Source organism: Mytilus trossulus, chromosome 4 (assembly GCF_036588685.1).
Source record: "Mytilus trossulus isolate FHL-02 chromosome 4, PNRI_Mtr1.1.1.hap1, whole genome shotgun sequence".
In the NCBI taxonomy this organism is placed as follows: Eukaryota; Metazoa; Mollusca; class Bivalvia; order Mytilida; family Mytilidae; genus Mytilus; species Mytilus trossulus.
In genome coordinates, this window is record NC_086376.1 from 39,199,989 (window position 1) to 39,202,435 (window position 2,447).

General features: G+C 34.7%; 1 protein-coding gene across 1 annotated transcript; it reads right to left on the reverse strand.

The window, feature by feature from the left end:
- Positions 1-1,358: 1,358 nt before the first annotated feature.
- LOC134716600 (uncharacterized) lies at positions 1,359-2,447 on the reverse strand. Its single transcript, XM_063579611.1, has one exon. The coding sequence runs from the start codon at positions 2,445-2,447 to the stop codon at positions 1,359-1,361; it is 1,089 nt and encodes a 362-aa protein (XP_063435681.1).

A 2,447-nucleotide genomic window follows, 5' to 3' on the forward strand; every position in this document is an offset into this window, starting at 1 on the left:
TATTATCAGACATTTTAGGCACAATATGAAATACTAGCTGTTTCTACTTGTATTGATTCTAAACTCCATTTGCACATAAATCTCAACGTCATAAGTAGCGTGACGTTACAATACTTACAAAGCGGTACCGCGAACGTCTAATGAACACAGTCCTGAACATCCTTGTGGCCCGCGAATGATAATTTAAGGTAGATTGATGGTATACCGCCATCTTGGATTGTACAATCACAGTACAAAATCGGTCTAGTTAAATGCTGAAATCTGCAAATTTGGAGACAGATTTGCAATTCAATGGTTAGAATGTTTTTCTATTTAAAGAAAACTTGTTAAATAATTGTACAATACAAAAATATTTTAACAAAAATCAATTTGTTTGGTTTTAAAATATTTTTTTTTCAAATGAGCCATTTCTGGGGAGATAACTCTTTTAGTACAAAATTTATACTGGTCTAATAGGGATTTTTTTTATTTTTACTTGTAGCAAGAAAACAAAATCGGTGACACCATGTTTTCTTTTTATTTTCTTAAAACATATTATAAAACCTTTCTTCTCACAATTTATTTCAAACTTCTGTCTCATAGAATTTTTTTAATGCACACTAATGTGTATTTTCATGAACAAACTAACCAAATTTTTGCAATTTTCAACGACTCATAGCTTCAAAAATAGCACGGTGACCCATACTTTTTATTAGATTTTTGAAAAGAGCATAGTAAAATCTTCATTTTGCAAATTATAAAAAAATTCTGTCTCAAAAAATATATACTTGTCATCTACCTTAAGCAATAATGTAAATAGAACCATACCAATAGTAAGCAAATACATATAAAAAAGATGAGGTATGATTGCCAATGAGACAATTCTCCACAAGAGACCAAATCGACACAGAAATTAACAATTGCTCTCCCAGCTACAAAATGTATCCAAAACCAAAGATGTAGAACTTGTTCTATCATAATCATTTGGTAACTAATGTAATTACTGTCTCCCCATGTTTGTATTGAACATAGAAAAAATATCAAATAAATAACACTCCTAATGCTCAGATCGGTTGTCACCGTGCAACACAGTTATTAACACCATATATGAAAAACATAGAACTTTATTGTCATAAGACACTGTCAAACATCCAAACATACTATCCACACTCATCTGTGTCCACACTTGTAATTTAAGCAATAAATAAAGAAAAAATCTTAAAATGAAATAACTATTGTCTCTCAAATGAAATAAAACTTTAACTATTTACACTTAAACAGTCTTTATGCTTTACGGAACGGTTGAATCCAACTTTTGATTTTCTCCTTGGCATCAGTTTTTTGCTTTTCTAGTTGAAGTATTAGTATTGTCACTAGAATCACGAATCATCATGAATCTGTACGATGTCGCCCACTTTAATGATTTGAGTGTTAGTTCCGGTGTTTCTATGTTGTTCCCTAAGTGAAGTGAGATATTCTCGTCGCCATCTGTTCCAGAAGTCGTGAATAATGCGTTTTTGAACACTAGATTGTCTATTTGCTGTGTAATGTGTTAAGTTTTGTACGTTCTCCTCACTGTTGAAATTAATTGTTCCTGAATACGGTAAAGTTTTAATCCGTCTTCCATAGAGAAGATGAGACGGTGTTAGCGGTTCATCATCGGTAAGGTCCGTTGATACGTGGGTTAACGGACGATCATTTAATATATCCTCTATCTCGGTCACAATTGTCTCTAGCACTCTAAAAGTAACTAGTGCTCGACCTAACACTGTCTTTATGCAATTCTTGGTTAAGCCGATCAATCGTTCCCACCAACCACCATACCATGGTGCACGCTTCGGAATAAATTGCCACTGAGTCCCATATATGTTGAGTTGTTCCTGAATAGTAGTAGATTTTGTAAGCATTTCAATTTCCTTCGCTGCTGCGGTATATGTTGTACAATTGTCAGACATCATGATTTTTGGTAAGGATTTGCGGCTGGCAAATCTCCTAAACGCTAGAATGAATGTTTGTTCTGTAAGGTCTTCAACGATTTCCAAATGCACAGCTCTAGTGTTAGCGCAGGTGAACAGACAAATATATGCTTTACTAATACTGTTGCTTTTTGTTCTCACATTCAATGCTCCTGTGAAGTCGGCACCGGTTACGGTAAACGGTGGTGAATCATTAAGTCTGTCGGACGGCAATGGTGGTGGGTCGGGTGTATGATATGGTCTTCCTGTAATTTTACGGCAAGTAACGCAATTACGGAGTATTGATTTCACACATTGTCGAATCGAAGGAATCCAGTAAGACTGGCAAATAAATGTCACTGTACTTTCTAATCCAGAGTGAAAATTTCTTGCGTGTGCATCCATCACAATTAATTTACAAAGTCTGTCTTTGTTCGGTATGAGTACTGGAAATTCAGCTGATTCATCAATAGGTGCATTGTTAATTCTCCCGCCACAGCGGATAATGTTCAT

Coding starts and splice junctions, on each gene's coding strand:
- LOC134716600 (XM_063579611.1), bottom strand. CDS start 2,447: ATGAACATTATCCGCTGTGGCGGGAGAATTAACAATGCACCTATTGAT.